The sequence below is a fragment of the Phoenix dactylifera genome, chromosome 15 (genome assembly GCF_009389715.1).
Source record: "Phoenix dactylifera cultivar Barhee BC4 chromosome 15, palm_55x_up_171113_PBpolish2nd_filt_p, whole genome shotgun sequence".
In the NCBI taxonomy this organism is placed as follows: domain Eukaryota; kingdom Viridiplantae; phylum Streptophyta; class Magnoliopsida; order Arecales; family Arecaceae; genus Phoenix; species Phoenix dactylifera.
The window spans coordinates 7,945,871-7,962,568 of NC_052406.1; the positions used below are offsets into that span (position 1 = coordinate 7,945,871).

General features: G+C 43.2%; 1 protein-coding gene across 1 annotated transcript; it reads right to left on the reverse strand.

Moving 5' to 3' along the window:
- Positions 1-14,122: 14,122 nt before the first annotated feature.
- On the reverse strand, positions 14,123-16,350 carry LOC103716419 (transcription factor CSA-like). Its single transcript, XM_008804401.4, has 3 exons — positions 15,810-16,350; positions 15,225-15,674; positions 14,123-14,597 (listed from the first exon to the last, which is right to left on the reverse strand). Exons 1-3 carry the CDS (start codon positions 16,270-16,272, stop codon positions 14,326-14,328), a joined length of 1,185 nt encoding a protein of 394 aa, XP_008802623.2. The 5' UTR covers positions 16,273-16,350; the 3' UTR covers positions 14,123-14,325.
- Between the last annotated feature and the right edge of the window lie 348 nt (positions 16,351-16,698).

The following is a 16,698-nucleotide window of genomic DNA, read 5'->3' on the forward strand; positions in this document are numbered from 1 at the left end:
GTAGATGAAAATGATTTTGGATGTAAAGATTCAATGCTAAATCGTCCACGGTTTTCTCTGTTAACCAGTGGGCTTGAAGGTTTCAGAATATTTACGTTTTGAAAAATGCAGGCAAAATTTGTGGGGATTATAATCTAAAATATACGACCATTTCGGAAATAAGAAAAACTAGAGGAGGTGCCGGGTTTGTGATTAGAGACCCTGATTTTCGTCTCATTACTGCTGGCGGAAGCCAGATCTGTGACACCACTATCCCTTGAGCCGAGTTGAGGGCGGCTTATCAACTATGCAAGACTTTGCTTGCAGACGGATCTCATCCATCTGAGGGATGACTCGGCTACTATAATTGAATAGATCTGAAGGTAGACCGCAGCTGCAGACGGACACCCCTACCCTAGAACATTTGGTAGTGTGTGAGGGATTGTATTACTTTCCAGGCGAGTCACTTTTTCTGTCGCAAGGCTAATAGAGCTGCAGATTTGGTTGCATCATTTATTGCCGAGCACTCCGCTAAAGTGTTATGGACTAGTGATGTGATCTTGCCACCCTCTTTTAAAATAATTTGTTTTTTTGACTTCGTACTCATATTAGATTTGTGTTATTCGCCTATCCTATCAAAAAGAAAAAAAGTGGAGACCTAATCTACAGTTCCCACTAGAGGAAGAAATTGGGAGGGGATTCCAGAATGAACAAAAAGGATAGGTATTGCAACTGTGCATTTTAATGGTGAGGGGAAGAATGAATGGAAAAGATTGTGACGGATCTACATTTCTCTCGTCCCTTGGCTCAATCTACATCAAGTTGAACTGTAACTTGCCAGAACAAAATGTTAATGTACACCTGGGAATTTTCAATTGTTTGACAAGAGTTGCACATGTTTTTTAGAATTTAGAGTATGACCAATGAAGCAAAAGCCTCTACAAGAAATACAAATCTGGTCAAATTTACAAAATGCTTCGTCCTATAATGATCACCTTTGAAATACCATCAATATGACTTATCTCTGATGGTCATTTAATTTTGTTGACTGCCAAAGGTCCAAAAGGCAAAGGATTCGTCATGAAATAACATCATCTATAGTTTGATGGCTTGCTGTAAATTTCATAGTATATTCAGAAATTTATGACTTGAACAGAGATAAGTGGAAGCTGCATCAGATGTGCAAGAAGAAAAAAAGTGGATATCATGGATAAAATTGCTTATTGAACATAGAAAGTAGAAGAAAAAAATGATTATCGTCTTGATAATGCCGCATGACCTCAGATAGGAGAGCCAAATTTTCTTGAAGCAAAAAAGGCATCGATAAGGCGTGAAGGACTACATACCAATAAAGATTGAGCAGTGGTCTGACCCAATACGAAATAGGTGACGCACGTGGTAGTCTAGAAAATACTGGATTTACTCTACCATGGCAAAGGCCCTGTCAATCCTCTCCTAAACTCTCGCTCAGTCCTGGCAGTTGTACACCAAGTGAACCTTGGCTGCAAGGACCTTGGATAGGCCATTTGATCCTGCTTTACCGCTAGTGTCGCTCCGAAGAATAGGCTCCTATCTGATGGAACCAAGCGTTTGCGCCACAATTTCTGGTTTGAGGGTTTGCCGGAACCCATACAGAAAACGGTACAAGACGCCACCATTATAGGTCGGCAGGGCTCTGCTCAGACATATTTATGTGATACTACCTCAGTCTTCATGGCATGCTGACACCTTGACATATTAAGGTCACATGTTCTAGTTGGGTTTTGGTTGCATCTTTGGTGGTGCGAAAGGATGATTGATCTTCTTTCGCTGCATCAACCATTGAATCGGACTTTGCACAGCTCTTAAAGCACTCCAATGACTTCTTTCTATCCATTGAATCGGACTTTCCGTTTGAGTGATTCTCACTCGCATCTCTCTTCTCCTTTGAGGCCAAATCGACCTAATATGATCCTGCTGGAAGATATTACAAAAAAATCTCAAGCGCGTGGAATGCAACCGTAATATATGTTTTCCTGGCATTTCCATTGGACGAATCAAGCCAAGGATTTCCATAACCATGATATCGTCTATTTTCATGGGCGACGGAGACCGAGATATATAAAAAGGCCCAAGATCTTCAAGAAACCTCAGCCGATATTTTCCAAATTCTGGGTGAAAACTTTTTCCATCCAAGTTGGCACATCAGATGCATACGTTGAGGTAATAAAAAACCTTCTAAAATCTGGCTTTTAAGTTCCCAGACTTATCTCCGCCACAAAGCCAACCCCAAATAGTTTAGATTTTAGACAAGGCTTAATAGTTGTGATTATGTCTAAGTTTATCATGATCCATGCAGTGCAGTGGGCTGCCGAGTTGCATGCATGGTGCCAGCAGTATCAGCAACACAATTACAATGCCATTGATCCATGTTATCAAGTATATGAATCTCTCTGTGGTGCTTCTCCACAATCACCCTTTCATCATCCAAAAGCAGTTCCGTAATAGCAAGGTTATGGTCATCAATTTTTGTGACTGGCTAGCTATATCAACCAGTTTGGGTTGAAATAATTAATTGGCTCGATACTAGAGAAGCAAGGGACAAATGATAGAAAAGAAAAGTGAACGTTGGCAACCAAGCATGAACTGGGGTCAGGCAGCAGGAACCTGATCTGACAAACTATATCATGAACTGGGCCTGGTTGGTGGGCGTACATCATCCCATGATGATGTCGTGTGAGAAGGGAGTGTGTCATGCATGAGCCCACAGCACACGCATAAGATCCCAAGCCCTGGCCATTCATTGAGTATGGAGCAGAAGTTGCAGGGCTTCCATACCTAGCCATATGGGAAGGGAGGGAGGAAAGCATGACACAACCTGCCATGACTCCCTTGTTGCTGGTGAGCAGCAATAACAGTTGCACACCTTAGCCATTAATGCCTGTCAAATTTTTGCTGAAAGAGGAGGAAAGAATCTGTTTCTATGTGGAAGTATGAGCTCTGCTGCTGACCCACGACGGATGAAGCCATGAAGGCTGGTTGGATTCTCCCACAGCCCCATACTTGGGGAACTATTCTTATTCCCACAAAGAGACAGCTACATAGCCACATGGACTCCAAACCAAGGTGACCATTATTCCTCTTTTTCACGTCACTAAACTTCTTTTTTTCTCTCTCTCTTGTGTTTCCACACACTTAAAACTTCTGAGTTTGTAGTAGACATGGACATACAAGTGCAAGTTAAACTTAGGTCTGCACCTATACATGCATGCTATGAAAGACGGGGTTTAGTCAGACATCACTCAGATGCAGATTATAGGGAACAACTGTGGAGCAACATATGTGGAGTCACCCATAAAATTAGCTCGACTTGTTTTATATCAAATTTTATCTTTTGAATCGGGAGGTTTGGATTTGTAATTAAGAAACAAGTAATTACACTAGTATTAATTTGTCAGTGTACGTTTATGGAAATGATGAGTCCCATGATTTGTGCGAATTGATTAAAACAAAGGGAAATTCTATCCTTAAAACATAGAATGGTTTCAAAACTTGCAAGTTGAATTGGTCTGGTTGGATTTTAGCTAAACATGTTGATAATTAGCATGAATATTCAGTTCTGGAGAAGAAGAAAAAGAAAAGAACACATGAAACAGGTTTATTGTGACTCAGTCACTCATGGCCCAATTGCTGAGTTTCTTTTAGAGAACAGATTCCCTAATTCTATAGGTTCAACATAAAAAATCTTGGGCATGTAATATTTACCTCAAATTTAAAATTTGTTTCTAGTTAATAAGCAAATAAGTTCATTTCTCTCCTTCCGAAGGTATACCTAAAAGCTCAATGCTTCCTATATTTAGTTGATGCATGTGATCTTCTTAGGGCTATGTAAGGACCTGAAATTTGGGCCCATTCTTGGGCCCAATGAACTGAAGTCGGCAATCGATGCCGACTTCAGTCTGTTCATCGTGGTCTTCCCACGATGAACACGCCGGCCGAACGGCCAGCGTGATCTCCTCACACCACCCCCCACCTCTTCCCTCTTCCCTCTTCCCTCTTCCCCTCTTCCCTCTCCCTCTCTATCTCTCTCTCTCCCTCTCTTTCTCTCTTCCCTGAGAGCCCACCCCTCAAAAAATTGGGTTTTTCCCTTCCTTCATCTTCTTCCCCTTCCTTGAGAGCAGTTGCCGCTGCCGTCGCCGGAGCCCCGTCACCGCCGGAGCCGCGGGGGATTCATCCGCTGACGACCGGAGGTGAGGAAGATATTTTTTTTGTTATCACTTTTTATGAATTTAAGGGGGAAAATGAGGGATATCAACCGGTTTTATCTTCCCCTGTTTCTGAAGATTTTTTTTTGTGAAGTTGGCCGGCCGACGGTGGGTGGCCGGCCGGGGTCAATCCGGCCGAAATGGGTTCGGCCGGAGGTGGGTGAACGGGGGCCGGGCTTCCAGCCCCGGTCTCCCTCTCTTTCCTCCCTTTCTTCCTCTCTTTCTTCTCTTCTTCTTCCTCCGCTCGGCTTGTGACAGTGGGATGGCCGACGGCGGCGGGCCGAGCGCCGCCGTCGAGGGCCACAGTCGGCCGTCGAGGGCCGACCGGAGCCACCAGCCACCCCCCCTTCTTTCTTTCTTCTTCTTCTTCTCCTTCTTCTTCCTCTTCTCCTTCTTTTTCTTCTTCTTCTTCTTCTTCTTCTTCCGGCTGGGTGTTTTTCCTTGCATTGATTTCCGTGCCTGATTTGTGAACCAGATCTTGGACCGGGTTCAAACTGTGAACCGGTTTCACCTATGCTGTGAATAGGGTTTGATCCGAGTTGGAGTAAATGGGTTCTGATTAGGGTCTGAATCTGAGTCAAGAATTTGAGTTGGAGAATCTGTGTTGGGCTGAGTTGAACCTAATTGGATCTGTGGGCTGGTTTGGTATGGGCCTGAGATCTGATCTGGACCTGAATCTGGTTTAGTTCAATTGGGCCTAATCTGTTTGGGCCACAATTGACTTGGGTTTAAAGGATCCTGATTTTAGGGTCTATGTTTGATCTTAGGGGCCCATTCTTAGATCCATGAACTTAGAAATTTAAGGGATTGGGAATAGTTTAAATTATGTTTCTTAGTTAATTAAATAATTAATGTTTGTGTTTTAATCAGGGGTTCGTGATATCAGTGGCAGGGATTTTTAAGCGAACCCAGGTAGGTAACCTTGCTTAAAGTATGATTTACATGTACTATGCATATGTGTGATTATTTCCAGCATATTGATATGTTTTATATTCTTGGCAGTATTATCATTTAGAAGCATGTTTTTGACTGTAAATCGATCATCTAAAAATCTATTATGCATATATATTGGTTTTGAAAACTTATGTTTATATTAAGTTTGATTGTTGGAATTTGTGGATGTGATTTTGGAGACCGCGTGACTATTGTCTAGGATTCCCGCCAATGGGGTGGAAACGTTGGCCCTGTCGACTTGTATGAGGAGCTAGTTCCGGCACTATGGGGTGTTTTGGCTCTGCGGAGCATGCTCTGAGGAGCAGAGATTGGGGCACCCTGGGGTGCAGCACTGCGGTGCAGGGCTCCATTTGGAGCAGAGTGTTGACACTTCGGTGTGACCATGCCACTGGGTGATGTGGCCGTAGTCATGCGGTTGAGTTATTTTGAGTCTCGGATTGAGTTTACAGATTATTGTGTGGATTTTTGGATTTATGTGTTTAGCTGCTTTTATATGCATTATGACATGTTATATGACGACTTTATTGCATGATGTCGCCTACTGAGCTGTTAGCTCACCCTACTATTTACATTTTTGCAGGTGATGATATATGATTATGGGAATTACGGGACAGAGTGATCATGATGTAGTTAGCTAGTGGATATAGACTTTCTCTTTTGACTTATGTATATATGGACATTTGAATTGAAAGCTGGAATTTATCTTTAATTAGTTATTGATGGTTGATTAGATTTATCTGCCTTGCGTGCCTGCGGGGTCCGCCCTGCAGGTGCGCGGCGTCTGCTCGCGCCCTGGGCCCCGGGTTCGGGGCGTGATAGGCTATCAATCCCTTTCCTGCCCTATAACATACCTTCTACATTTAAGTGAGAGCTTGAATTATCCAGATTAAACTTCACCTATAGTACTCTCATCCCCAAAAAAGAAGGCTTACTCACTGTGAGAGATCTTTGACCTATTAGCCTACTTAACAGCCTTTATAAGATCATCTCAAAAATACTATCTGAACGACTAACTAAGTTTCTCCCTCTCCTTATGGATGAGTCCTAGTCAGCTTTGGTCAAGGGTGGATCAATCATTGAAAACTTTTTGAGTGCCCATGAGATGATTGCATACTGTAGAAGAACCGAACTGAAAGGGATCTTATGCAAGCTGGACTTTGAGAAGGCATTCGACAAGATTAATCGTTTTTGCAGTGTCACAAGCCAGAGGTTTCCCCCCAAAGTGGGTCGCATGGATCCAACTCCTCCTCTCTTCTGCTTCTGCTGCCCACGTAGTGGATGGAAGACTTGGTAGATGGATCAAATGCCGGTAAGGCCTTAGATAGGGTGATCCGCTCTCACCACCTTTGTTCATAATGTCAACTGTTGTTCTCGCTAAATTGCTTAAGCAAGCTAGGGCTTTAGGGCTCATCGAAGGGATTGGTACAAACCAAGATTTCTTCGATATCAGATGTCTTCTCTTTGTAGATGATATATATAGGGACCCGTGTGGACGTGTACGTTTAGTCCCATATCGGTTATTCGTCGAGGAGATTTTGGATATTTATACAGGATCAAAGAATTCAAATAATACCTTTCGGCTAGCCTTTTTGGGCGAAATTCTATATTGTGACAAATGGTATCAAAGTGAACTCGACCCATAGCCTATGTGGACTAGGGGATACTACAACTGGGTTCATGGAGGTTGACCACATGCCTATCGTGGTGTTTGTGATTAGATTTAAATGGATGTGAACCCTTAGCCTAACGAGAACGTTAAGACTTGAACAAGGGGAATATGTGAGGATCCATGCGGACGTATGTTTAGTCTCACATCGGTTATTCACCGAGAAAATCTTGGGTACTTATACAAGATCAAGGAAACCAAATAAAATCTTCCGGCTAGCCTTTTTGGGTGAGGTCCTAGGTTGTGACAACACATTTCTCTTTTGTGCTAGCAAAACTAAAAGTATTGTGGCTGCCGAAGCAATTTTGTTTGCATCTGAAGGTGCTTCAGTATTGAGAATCAACTTTCACAAGAGCTCCTTAATCTGCATGAACATTGATGAGGGAGAAGCTACCAGGTTTGCATCCATGATGAATTGCAAGAAAGGTTCTCTACGATTCACCTACTTAGGCATCCCGCTTTGTGAACAAGAAGATACCAAAACAATGTTGGATGCCGTTGCTTGAAAAGATTAACTCAAGATTGGCAACTTGGAAAGGCAAGCTGCTCTCCAGGTGAGGTAGACTCACCCTAATTAACTCGGTACTTACTGCTTTACCCTCTTACTTTATGTCAGTTTTTAAGCTTCCAAAATGGGTGTTGAAAACAATTGATCAGATGCGACGAGCATTGTTATGGAAAGGAAGGGACACTATTGGGACACTGTGTGCAGGTCCGAGGAGCAGGGAGGATAATTGGGCATCAAGAACCTTGACCAGATGAATCTTGCATTACTTGCAAAAAGAGCTTGGAAGTATGCGCTTGGGTTTGAGACCTCCTGGTGGGAGCAAATCAGAAGTGCCTATTATATTAGGAGAAGGTTTGGGATGAGAATTAAAAAATACTACAAGAAGTTCTCTTCTATTTGGAAAGACGTCAGTAAGCATCTTGGCGCCTTATGGAATTGTTTATCCTTCAATTGGGGAATGGGCGTGACATCCGCTTTTGGGAGGATATCTGGGTAGGTCAAGTGCCACTTGCTTCGTTCTTTGATGACCTTTTCTCCAAAGCCTTGAAGCAGAAATGTTCAGTTATCTCTCAGTGGTTTTGGAGGTTCCTTACTTGGGATATTAAACTAAGAGGCCTATTATCTAGGGTGCAAGCGGAGCATTTGGAGGCCCTTCTGGATGTTCTTTCCCATGTCAGACCTTCGAGGGTTGCCGGTATACCGTATACCCACTTGGAAGCTCACTCAGAATGGTGTCTTTTCAGTTGATTTCTATTATAAGTTTATCAACAATGGCGGTCTCATTTGCCCATATAATAAAGTCAACTGGAAGGCTGCCATCCCAGAAAAGGTTAAGCTATTTCCGTGGCTTGACTTGCATGACAAACTCCACAATGGGGAGTTGTTGGCTAAGAAAGGTTGGCAAATAAGTCAAGGTTGTGTTCTTTGTGGCTTATTTATGTACCAAATGCCCCTTTGCTCGTAGTTTGTGGAATGCCATCAAAATTCAATTAAGACTGACAGGGTGGCCTTCAAACATGCATGATCTTTGGATTGGTTGGAGGCGAAGGATATTTTGGCCTTCTATGAGGAAGGTGCATGGGAGACCGACTTTGTGCAGCTCTATGTTGAAAAATCTGTAAGGAAAGAAACGCAAGAATCTTTCACCAAGAAGACCCCCTCGGTTTATACAACCCTTTAAAAAGCATTGCATACCTTTTATAATAGCCAGCACTTGTGTTCTAATAAAAAAAAAAATTGTCATGAGAGGCTATGGAACAGCCTTGTGACCTTGACGCACAACCCGACTGGCTAAAGTTTGCTAGCATCTTCTTATATCCTTTCTTTCTATTGTTCATAACCACCTCCTGTGCATAACTTCTTCTATAAATAAATAGGGGGAAGTTTCTTGCTACCTCCACTTTCTTTTCAAAAAAAACATACATGTAAACCTTAATATGTTTCTTTACAAAACTAAATTCATTTGCTTCTCATGGTTAACAAACAAATACGCATGGGAACAAACAACTTAGAAGTGGGGATATCCTTTGCTTATTCCATTTTCAGGCTGGACAATATTATCACCAAGGTTTATCAAGTACTATACATGCTAAGATATTAACACCTGCTACTATGCCGTTAATGTTTCATATTTTTGTTTGGTTGTAGTCGCAATCATCGTCGTTGTGATTACATTACTTCAAATTTCTCCAAGCATTTGCAAGCTCCTGTTGGATAATTCTTTTTCCCTGGTGCATTTTCTCCTCTTGGTAAGGTTTTCCCCTGTTTCTCGACAACCCACAAGAGAATGATGGCTAAGGGGTCATACTTTCTCCTGTCATCCATTATAAATTTAGATTCTTGTTGGGGTTTTAATGGTGCAAAGCATCAAAATCCTTTATTGGAAAATATGAAGTCTAATTAAAGCACTATTTGCTAAAAATCATATAGGTAAGGTCGCTTGATGGGGTTGGCTCGCTTGAAGTTATGGACGCTGGTGATCATCATCAACGTTGCCTTTGGTTGCAAGATATGGTGGTGGTGATGAGAGAGTAGTGAAGCCATCTAGAACTTAGGAAAGAGAAGAAGAGAGTAAGACGGGGGTCGCTCGATGGGATGGCGACACCGGTAGTCGGCTTGGTAACCATTGGTGGCGATGGCCTGGGCGAAAGCTTTCTAGAGATTGGGAAGAAGAAAGGATGAGAGGAAGCACGGGTCATGCTCAAAGGCTGTACTTGCCGCGGTGGTGATGCAATCGGGGGCAGAGGCGGCCCGTGAGATAGAGCTTGCGTAAGGTGGTGGCTGGATGTACGACATGGGTGGGAGAAGAAGAGGGGAAAAGCCCACGTAAATTTTTTTTGGGAAACTTGCTCAGCGGTCCATTTATTGACCGAACTTTAACATTAAATCCCTGTTGACCGGTTGTTTAACAACCGGTCCATATATATTTTAACATTGCTTTATGGGACAAAAATGCCCCCGCCTCTCCCATTCCCACCGAAGAAGGAGAAGAAAAAGGCAGCCGCCGGCCACGGCCCACCCCCTCCCGCGCCTGCCGCCGGCCACAGCCCGCCCCCTCCCGCACCCGCTGCCCCCTTCCGCGCTGCCGGAAATACCTCCGCCCCCACGGTGGGGAGGTGCCAAAGAAGAGGAGCCGCTGCCCCCCCCCCGGTGGCCCCATCATGCGGCCGCCACCGTCCGACCCCCTTCCGTAGCTGCCGGCCTCGCGAGAGGAGAAGGAAGAAGAAAGAAGGAGAAGGGAAGAAGAGAAGAAAAAAAAAGAAAAAGAAAAGAAAAAAAAGAAAATGAAAGAAAAAGAAGAAAATAAAATAAAATAAAAATAAAAATAAAGTTAACTGTGTTCCTAGACAAGTTAACTGTGTTCACAGACAACTTAACTGTGTTCACAGACCTGGAGTCGACCCCTTAACAGCACGAGTCGACCCCTGCTCACCTGGAGTCGACTCTCAGGCTTTCCTAGACAAGTTAACTGTGTTCACAAACAAGTTAACTGTGTTCCTAGACAAGTTAACTGTGTTCCTAGACAACTTAACTGTGTTTCCAGACAAGTTAACTGTGTTCCTAGACAACTTAACTGTGTTCCTAGACAACTTAACTGTGTTCCCAGACAAGTTAACTGTGTTCCCAAACAACTTAACTGTATTCCTAGACAACTGTGTTCCTAGACAAATTAACTGTGTTCCTAGACAAGTTAACTGTGTTCCCAAACAACTTAACTGTATTCTTAGATAATTGTGTTCCTAAACAACTTAACTGTGTTCACAGACAACTTAACTGTGTTCCTAGATAACTGTGTTCCTAGACAAGTTAACTGTGTTCCCAAACAATTTAACTGTGTTCCTAAACAACTGTGTTCCTAGACAAGTTAACTGTGTTCCTAGACAACTTAACTGTGTTCCCAGACAAGTTAACTGTGTTCCCAAACAACTTAACTGTGTTCCCAAACAACTTAACTGTGTTCCTAGACAACTGTGTTCCTAGACAAATTAACTGTGTTCCTAGACAAGTTAACTGTGTTCCCAAACAACTTAACTGTATTCTTAGATAACTGTGTTCCTAAACAACTTAATTGTGTTCACAGACAACTTAACTGTGTTCCTAGACAACTGTGTTTCTAGACAAGTTAACTGTGTTCCTAGACAAGTTAACTGTGTTCCCAAACAATTTAACTGTGTTCCTAAACAACTGTGTTCCTAGACAAGTTAACTGTGTTCCTAGACAAATTAACTGTGTTCCCAGACAAGTTAACTGTGTTCCCAGACAAGTTAACTGTGTTCCCAAACAACTTAACTGTGTTCCCAAACAACTTAACTGTGTTCCTAGACAACTGTGTTCCTAGACAAATTAACTGTGTTCCTAGACAAGTTAACTGTGTTCCCAAACAACTTAACTGTATTCTTAGATAACTGTGTTCCTAAACAACTTAACTGTGTTCACAGACAACTTAACTGTGTTCCTAGACAACTGTGTTCCTAGACAAGTTAACTGTGTTCCCAAACAATTTAACTGTGTTCCTAAACAACTGTGTTCCTAGACAAGTTAACTGTGTTCCCAAACAACTTAACTGTATTCTTAGATAACTGTGTTCCTAAACAACTTAACTGTGTTCACAGATAACTTAACTGTGTTCCTAGACAACTGTGTTCCTAGACAAGTTAACTGTGTTCCTAGACAAGTTAACTGTGTTCCCAAACAATTTAACTGTGTTCCCAAACAACTGTGTTCCTAGACAAATTAACTGTGTTCCTAGACAACTTAACTGTGTTTCCAGACAAGTTAACTATGTTCCCAAACAATTTAACTGTGTTCCTAAACAACTGTGTTCCTAGACAAATTAACTGTGTTCCTAGACAACTTAACTGTGTTTCCAGACAAGTTAACTGTGTTCCCAAACAACTTAACTGTGTTCCTAAACAACTGTGTTCCTAGACAACTTAACTGTGTTCACAGACAACTTAACTGTGTTCCTAGACAAGTTAACTGTGTTCCTAAACAAGTTAACTGTATTCACAGACAACTTAACTGTGTTCACAGACCTGGGGTCGACCCCTGCTCACATGGAATCGACTCTCTCAGGCTTTCCAGAGAGCTGTTTTTCTGCCTGATTTCAGGGGTCGACTCCAGCTCTTTAGGGGTCGACCCCAGGTCTTCAGGGGTCGACCCCAGCTCGACCCCAGGTCTTCAGGGGTCGACCCCAGCTCAGCATAAGTCTACAATAATTTTCTAATAACACTTAACTGTGTGCACAGTCGAAATAACTGTGTTCTGGGGTAGAATAAGTGTGTTCCGGGATGATTTAAATATGTTCCAAGCTTATTTAACCGTGTGTCATGTTAGATTAAGTGTGTTCCAAACTTATTTAATTGTTCCAAGCTTATTTAACTTTATTTTTATGTTTTCCTTTTTTTTCTTCTTTTTTTTTCTTTTTTTTTTTCTCTTCTTCTTTCTTCTTTTTTCTCCTTTCGCGAGCTGGCGGCACACAGTTAAGTTGTCTGCGAACACAGTTAACAGGACTGTGCACACAGTTAAGTGTTCTTAGAAAATTATTGTAGAAGTGAGCGAGTCGACCCAAGATTCTCACGAGTCGACCCCAGCAGAGCAGGAGTCGACCCCAGTTCAAACTTTTTCTTTTCTTTTTCTTTTTTTTCTTCTCTTCTTCCCTTCTTCTTCTTTCTTCTCTTCCCGCGAGGCCGGCGGTGCCGGAAAGGGGCTGGGCCACGGCGGACGCTGGAGGAGGGCGGGCCGTGGCCGGCGACAGCCGCAGGACGCGGGACGGCGCCCTTCTTCCTCTTCTTCGGCACCTTCCCACCATGGGGGCAGGGGCGGAGGCATTCCCGGCGGCGCGGCCGCGGGAGGGGGCTCGGGAGGAGGCGAGCCGGGCCGGCGGCGACCGCGGGAGGGGGCAGGCCGCGGTCGGCAGCAGCCGCGGCTGGGAGATTACAGTTTGGAAAGTCTCTGAAATTCTTCTTCTTCGGAAGGATGGGAGATCATGAGGGAAGGGGCATTTTCGGTATCTTATTTCAAAATAAAAGGGGCTCAGGGACCGGGAATTACAGTTTGGAAAGTTTCTGGACCGGTTGTTTTAGATTTAATTAACAAGGACTTTTTGTTACAGTGGAGTCTTTAGAGGGATGGGAAAGTCAATTACCCAATTTTTTTTTGGCCCATCACGAGCCATGCATCAAGATTCTAAAAATCACGGACACGGTGTTTTATAGAGAGCCCCCTCTACAATGCATCATAAAGGGCTCCCAATACAATTTTTATTCCAGTTCACAGCATTATCTACCTTCATATAACTCTTATAAAATCTAAACAGTATAAAAATCCAAATGGTAATAAATGATAGCATCGATATGTCTTCAACTTTGTTTTTTCAAGCAGTAACATCCTAAATTTGATGAATTGCATCTCAAACTATTAGCAATCAGCTCTTAAACCTAAAGTTTATAACTTAGAAGTCTTACTAGCTCAACTAAAATAGTTATAGTTGCCGTGCCGTGCATAATGTTCTATAACAGATAAATCGGTATCGAGCTGAGACCCAGGATGTGTCAAATCCTGATACATGGACATAAATATGCCAACGTACCTTGTGTATCCTAATCATTTTCAGTACGTACTCTATTGTTCAACCACTGATGAGGTAGTATCAACCATTTTCTCAAAATTGTGGAAGGGCAGCGAAAACTCTTTTTTTCTGAAAAATATTATTAGTGAGATTTTGTGTTTCTATTGTTGTAGGCCTCTTCCAATTTGTTCCAACCTGGGGACGGTTCCTTGTCATTGGTAATTCTTTTACTATGTCTAAAGAAGCCTTTGACATAAAATAAAAACCTCTTCACTCAAATTGTTATGAATTTTTTGTTAATACTTATTATGATAGTTGATGAACTTGCGGAACCAACTTATTCCTTTCCTCCTCCTCAGTTTTCACTCAACCTTAGGAGGTTTTTACTGCTGAACTAATTACAAAATATTAGCATCTCTGCAGTCAATACTTGGTACACCCTGCTTCGGGGATAGATGTCTTTTATCAAATTATGAAGAGAACATCAAACTCTATTCACATAAAATGGTCACAATTCCCTAGATGTCAGAAGAAACATCACGTATGTCACCTTACATTGTGTTCTATGTATCTTGTAATTGAGTTTAGCGAGTCTCTTCTTCTAACTAAATGAGTGAGAGAGAGAGAGAGAGAGAGAGAGAGAGAGAGAGAGAGAATGTAGAAGGGTAACTCTGTAATCTACCAGACCATTTGTTGTTCTTTTCATATGAAAAGGTTAGGTTTCGACCAGGTGACAAAGTTACATAGAACTGGAGCTATGGGAATATTTCCCATGTTCCTTTTGCCACCCACCTCAACCTCAATGCTCGCACTTACCCATTATGGCTTCTGGGGCTCTAACCACCATGCACCGCTAAAAAAACCAATCCTCCTCTTCTTGGGCCTGGTCTTAATTTCCGTCCCTTCATGTTGCTCCTACTCCAAGGAAATCTATGAACGGTGGTGAGATGGTCGCTTCAAAGTGGCTGCTCTCTCTGTTCTCCTCGGATGATGATGACTCAATAGCTGAGACACGGGATGCAGCCATGGCTGTGGAAGCTGAATAGTGTGATGCATGGCTTGACTGTTGCACTGCCACCATAAAAGGAGGGTGGTGGTTAAAACATATGGAGTCATCCCTTGGCCAATCCCAGGAGCTGCTGCTATGGAAATTGGCCTTGTCATGACCCTCCTTACCTGCAGCCATATCAAGCATACATTGAAGTTGTGCAAATAGAGGAAAAGAGGACCTATTCAACTTTCACATAGTTAAAGAATAAGTTCTCCTTGTTGGTTTGGACTTTGGTATGGAATTAGACCAGTTTTATCATGGTTTTTGATATGGAGAGACTATTCTCGTACTTTTTTTTGCCCCTTCTTGTTTCTTTTTATAGTAATTTTCTACACATGTTAACCCTGCTGCTGAAAAGAAATGTGACTTCTTGATCTTGTGGACGCTGAAGTACAGCTTCTGTAGAAGTTTGCCTTGCTTTGCCTTGCTTGAATTCCTGGTGGGTTCTAGCTTTGTTCCACACTTCCCATTTCACGCAAGCTTTAATGGGAGCTGGGTCATGGAAGAGGAAAATATGTACTGAACTAGTTGTCCAGATCATTAAAGCTAGCCATTTGAAAAGCAAAGAGAGAAAAAAGAAAGGGCTTTTAAGTAACAGTGGAACCAATGCCACAGGTGAGACATTGAAAAGAGTTTAATGGAACAAATGCATCAGAGTACCAGAACTAGGTAGTAGATATAGCAGCTTTTTCGTAGAAGAAGAAGAGGAGGAGGAGGAGGAGGAGGAGGAAAATGGGACAGCAGGGACAAACCAGAAAGGAAATTAAAAGGTGTTTGCTGGGTATAAAAGCCATTGTGACTTGAGACTGAATCCCCTGCACCAAGTGTCATGTGATGTAAGCCAGTGGAGCCATTGATGGCAGCAGGAAATTTGAAGGAGGGAGATGGACAGTGACCAAACACACAGACTTCTGCTGTAGTTGTAGTTGCTGCACCTTCCTCCAGTCCCCTTTGGACAGCATGGCTCAGTTTCCTCCTCCTATAAGCATTGGACTGCTCCCTATACTTCCTAGCCATGATCACATGCCAATGGTTCTTGATAGCATTGTCAGTCCTCCCTGGGAAAAGCCTTGCAATCATGGCCCATTTGTTCCCATACAGTCTGTGAGCAGCCATCAGCTTCTCCTCCTCCTCCTCACTAAAAGCCCTCCTGTTGATCCTGGGGTCCAGCTGGTTGAACCACCGCAGCCTACAGCTCTTCCCTTCAAACCCACAAACCAAAGAAAATGTATATCAAACAAACTAAAGCCAATCAAAAGGTCTAAATGCTTCTAGCTTCAAGCCAGCAGAACAATATTATAATGGGGAAAAAAATGAAAACGTTTTTTTCGCTTTACCTGATCTACCCTCAAGCTTCTCTGCTATGAGATTCCAGTTCTGAGGACCATAGATAGCCACAAGCTCTCTGAGCTTTGAGTCCTCTGCAGGCCTCCAATGGCCTCGGTTACAGAGCTTTGACTGACCGCAGTCAACAGTCTCCTTCCCACCTTGTGCGCTCTCATTGGTCTTCTCTCCATCTGGCCTCTCTTCTCTGATGGCATTGGGCTCCTCCTCTCCGGAGCCATCACTGCCATCAAAACACCTGCGCCCCACCTCACTTCTTTGCATAAATTTGAAGGTCCAAGAGGCCTTCTCGGAGTTCTTGGTGCAGTGATAGCTCCCCACCGAAGTGGTAGGGATGATGGAGAGGGAGCCTAAGTCAGCGAACACCCCTATGGAAGAGGAAGGAGAGGAGGAGTAGCTCCTAAAGCCACAGCTGGTTTCCATGCCCTCACTTCCACCACGCTGTTGCAAGGCCATTAAGAGAGACAAGCAGTGGAGGGAGAGAAGGAGACGGAAAGAGATGGTAGCTAGGAAAGTAGAGGTTAGATCAGGGAGAGGATCGGGGTTGAGTGGGAGAAATATTAGAAAGAGCACAGTGTCCTTAACAGGAATCCACACAACTCCTTGCTTTCAGGTTTTCACCACTCCGACTGGCCCAGCTGTCACCCTTTCACTTCTTTAACACCCCGGACTCTCTCCCTACCACACGTGTGGATGCTATCTCAACACATGTGTGAGATGCAAGTACTCTCTCTCTCCCTCTCCCTCCCCCTCCTCAGACCAATTAATGGTTGTCCCTCTCTCCCTTGACAAAATAAACTCTGCTGTGCTGCCTGTTTTTGCGTGAGCCCTGCAGGAGCATAAGAGGCACCTCCCTTTTTCAGCGGCAGGAAATCGAGCTTT

What these genes read in the sequence shown, in the direction of transcription:
- LOC103716419 (XM_008804401.4), bottom strand. Translation starts at nt 16,272, where the DNA reads ATGGCCTTGCAACAGCGTGGTGGAAGTGAGGGCATGGAAACCAGCTGT. An exon ending in GAAGCTTGAGGGTAGATCAG is followed by an intron (nt 15,675 to 15,809) that starts GTAAAGCGAAAA and finishes GTGGGTTTGAAG; the next exon opens with GGAAGAGCTGTAGGCTGCGG. An exon ending in ACCTTTTAATTTCCTTTCTG is followed by an intron (nt 14,598 to 15,224) that starts GTTTGTCCCTGC and finishes ATATGGCTGCAG; the next exon opens with GTAAGGAGGGTCATGACAAG.